Source organism: Raphanus sativus, unplaced genomic scaffold (genome assembly GCF_000801105.2).
Source record: "Raphanus sativus cultivar WK10039 unplaced genomic scaffold, ASM80110v3 Scaffold0051, whole genome shotgun sequence".
Taxonomy (NCBI): domain Eukaryota; kingdom Viridiplantae; phylum Streptophyta; class Magnoliopsida; order Brassicales; family Brassicaceae; genus Raphanus; species Raphanus sativus.
This window is the reverse complement of record NW_026615374.1, coordinates 15,677-20,058: the sequence shown is the minus strand read 5'-3', so window position 1 is coordinate 20,058 and position 4,382 is coordinate 15,677. Positions and strand designations below refer to the sequence as shown.

Genomic DNA, 4,382 nt, shown 5'->3' with positions numbered 1-4,382 from the left:
AAAATACAAATACATTGTTCAAAGTTCTAGTATTAGCAACTTTCTCGTTACTGTATTAAATAGGAAACGATTATGGTTCATACTTCATAGTGTGATAATCAGGTGTCCATTAATGATGATCAACTTTACAATATTAATATCAAAAAAGTAACCCAAAGAAAAAGTCAGTGGTCACCATCAGCGTTACCAATTCCGTTTTGTTTAGGAAAAAGAAAGTTGGTACCGTTTCGGTTTAATTAAACTCAAATCAACCGGTTTAATTCAACTAAACCATTTAGACTCAATCAAAGACTGAACATTTCAAGCTCTTACTTCAGAACCGCTTAGTCTTCTTCCTCCTCCTCTCTGTTTTTTTTTTTAATCTCAAAAAGCCTCTCTTCTCCCCCCCCCCGATGGGTGGAAACAACAGGCAGAGATGGTTCTCCTTCCACCAACGCTCCGCTTCCGCCACCGCCACAACCGTCCCGCAGCACAAACACGACGAGACTCCCCCTGAGTTCCTCTGCCCCATCACCGGTTTCCTCATGTCGGATCCCGTCGTCGTCCCCTCCGGCCAAACCTTCGAGCGTCTCTCCGTCCAAATCTGCCGCAACTTATCCTTCGTCCCGGATCTCCTCGACGGTACCCGACCCGACTTCTCCGCCGTCATCCCCAACCTCGCCATGAAATCCACCATCTTCGGCTGGTGCGACCGCAAAAAAATCGACCGCCCTCGTCCCCCCGACGCTGCTTACGTGGAAAACGTGGTCCGCGCCCGGATGGATAAAGATCCGGATCCGAACCCGAATCCGGACCCGGGTCGTGAATCTCCGGTTAATAAGGATGAGATTCTTCTCCCTCCTGTCGCTGAGAACTCTCCTTCGGATTACGATACCGTGATGGAACTAATTCGAGCTCGATCTAAGAAACCAATAACGTCTTCCCCGACAACATCATCATCAGTTGAGTCTGTTACGATCCGACAAAGCCCGTTTTTTCCGACAAGAGCCGTTACGATGTTTTCTTCCTCCTCAACTACTTCTTCCTCTTCAGAAATTTACGCTGGATCTTTCTCTTTCTCCGATCACTCCTCGTCGTCGTCGCCGGCGATGTCGCCGGAGGAGGAAGAGATCTACAACAAGCTCCGAGCCGCCGACATTTTCGACCACGAGCAAGGCTTGATTCTACTTAGAAAGATGACGAGATCCAGCGAGGATCTCCGCGTCTCGCTCTGCACCGACAGGATCCTCTCTTTCCTCCGGCAGCTCCTCGTCTCGCGCTACAACCTCGTCCAGACCAACGCCGCGGCGTCTCTGGTCAACCTCTCGCTGGAGAAGCGGAACAAGGTGAGGATCGTGAGGTCGGGGTTCGTGCCTCTGCTGATCGACGTGTTGAAATCGGGAACCGCGGAGGCGCAGGAGCATGTTGCTGGAGCTTTGTTTAGTTTAGCGCTGGAGGATGAGAACAAGATGGTGATCGGGGTGCTAGGAGCGGTGGAGCCGCTTCTCCACGCGCTTCGGTCTTCGGAGAGTGAGAGAGCGAAGGGAGACGCGGCGCTTGCGCTTTATCATTTGTCGTTGATTCCGAGTAATAGGACGAGGCTGGTTAGAGCGGGGGCGGTGGCGACTCTGCTGTCGATGGTTAGGTCAGGGGAGTCTATTAGCCGGATTTTATTGGTTCTGTGCAACATCGCGGCTTGTCCTGACGGGAAAAGCGCGATGTTGGAAGGAAACGCGGTGGGGATTCTTGTGGGGAAGCTTAGGGAAGGAGGAGGGGGAGAGGATGAGGCGGCGCGTGAGAATTGCGTGGGGGTTTTGTTGACGCTTTGTCAGGGGAATTTGAGGTTTAGGGGGTTGGCGAGTGAGGCGGGGGCTGAGGAGGTGTTGAAGGAGGTGGAGGAGAGTGGGAATGCGCGTGTGAAGGAGAAGGCGGGGAAGATTCTGCAGGCGATGAGAGGAGGAGGAGAAAGTGAGTATGGGGAGAACGCGGAGGCGCGTGAGTGGAACCGTATGATTGAAGCTACTGGTCTGAGTCGGACTCAGTTTGCTTGTACTTCTCAGTTCTAGGTGTTTTTTTTCTTCTTTTTGATTTTCTTTTTACCATTTTTGGTAAAATGTTGTTATATTTTCTTTTGTTTTGTTTGATAAAATGGGTGTATATTATTATTAATCCGAGTGAATTGTAATATGTGATTATTGTGTTTGCAATATCAAATGACAAAAATGAAATGTCCATTTGTTTGTAAAGAGACGTCTAATGATATTTTTTTTCCTTTTTGCATTGTTTTTAATCATCTCCTATCCTCTCTTTACTTTTCTTTTTGTTTGGTTAGTGCCATCTTGTTATTTCTTTTTTATTTCTCCTATTAGAATTGACATATTTCTCGTAAATTGATTTTGTAAAGTTGTGGACGAGAGAGCGCACATTCAACCTTAGAGACAAGCAACGTGCGTGTGATGTGAAAATAGTGAGATAGAAGTTTTTAAGTATTAAATCTCAAGTGGGATTTTTAGCTTTGGTCAAAGGTCAGACAGTTCGTGCGAAGATGTCAGATGGCAGCAAACTCTGAATCATTCTACAAACATTCCGTGTATGGTACAATGAGGATCCAGTAAACAAATTTTAATTACCAATCCTGGTTTATTGTCAAATTATAAATAGAAAAACAGGAAGGCCAGAGTATTGAACAAAATTATAGTTTAATTTAATGTTGAATAGAAATATCATTGAAGACTGAAAAACATTTCACATCTGTTAGTTGGCACAAGATACTTATTAGATCAAACATTAGCTTTATGTCTCTTGTTTGTTTCACTTGGAAATACACAATCGTAGGACAAGACTTTATGGCTGGGGCTTAAATTAATGTTATCCATACATAGGCTTCTTTTAAGATCTACATAAGCTAATTGATTCATTTAGTGTGACAATAAGAACAAGGATAAATTATGGAAACTTGACACATGATGCACATATAGATCATTGCAGTTTTTAGCATGCTTAATGATTTCTTGGTCCAGTCCTAATAACTATTTCTAATATAATTGTAATCCAAAATTCGATTAAATGGTGACCGGAATTCTATAGGGATAAAAGCGAAATCAATTTACTAACATTTATTAATTGAAAGTGCATAAACACACGTCATAGATAAATACTCTCTTCGTCCCACTTTAAGTGGAGTTTTAGGGAAATTTTTTGTTCCATTTTAAGTAATGTTTTCAAATTTCTAGGTAAAAATTAAATACATTTTAATATTTTTAATTATTTATATTCTGTAGTATAATTGTTTATTGGTTGAAATTACTTAATCATTATTGTTTTTAGGTAAACGAGAAAAATATAATAAAAGTTTGTAATTTCTTAATCAACGTGCAAAAACCTCAAAACTCATTTATTTTGGAACAGAGGGAGTACTAAAGTTGAAATCCTTTGTAGGAACGAAGTTATCACATTTATTTTACTAAAATCATTTTCAATGGTTGGTTTCATTTTTATCTTCAAATATGTACTTTTTTCAAAATGAAGAAACAAATGAAGCAACATTCGTTCTAATGGTTTATTTCATTTCTTTATTGTAAAAAGAATATTCCAAATATATTATTTTCCACTTTATCATTAATTATTAATAACACCTTCTAGTTTTTCACATTTACTAATTTTGCCCCAACTATTTTTGTTTCAACATAACTCAACATGTTCAACATATCTTATAATAAAATTATTACACCAAGCATAACTAAATAAACAAAAACATTAGATTTTATATGTTTAGTGTTAATAAACAAATGATTTACCAGATTATTAAGTTTTAGTTTATGTTGTATTAATAAGTTTTATATGTTTAGTTTTGTGTTATTAATTATGTATTTGACTTTTTATCTTAATTAAGTAAGTTTATTTTATTTATTAGTATAAATCTTAAGTATATTTAATATTTTTAAATTGATATAATGAAAATAACAACTGAAATTAGAAATTAATTGAATTATATTAAAGCATATTGTTTATTTTTGCAAAAGATAAAAATAAATAAAAATTAAGCACTAATTTGCAATGAAAAAGTTCATCTTAAAAAAATGAAGATATGCACAGTAGATCTTCAAATTTGAAGCAATACTAATCATGGCTTCATTTTGAAACAAAAAAATGAAGTAGAGTTGGAGCAAAACTTTCTTTAAAATGAAGCAAAAAGTGAAAAATGAAGTTGGAGTTTGAGATGGTCTACGAAATCATATACAGTAGTTGCTGCTATTTACATTTAGTCAAATTATACAGAAAACGATTGTTTTATTAATGATGATAGTAAATTGACCTATATTCTTGTCAAATTTCACTTAAAGGTCGTTTATTTTGCAAACTCCATGTCGTTTTAAACAGTTTACACTATTATATTATCGCGA

At 38.4% G+C, this 4,382-nt stretch overlaps 1 protein-coding gene across 1 annotated transcript; it reads left to right on the top strand.

Moving 5' to 3' along the window:
• Positions 1-315: 315 nt before the first annotated feature.
• LOC130494262 (U-box domain-containing protein 41-like) lies at positions 316-2,253 on the top strand. Its single transcript, XM_018602715.2, has one exon. The coding sequence runs from the start codon at positions 393-395 to the stop codon at positions 2,043-2,045; it is 1,653 nt and encodes a 550-aa protein (XP_018458217.2). The 5' UTR covers positions 316-392; the 3' UTR covers positions 2,046-2,253.
• Positions 2,254-4,382: the final 2,129 nt, after the last annotated feature.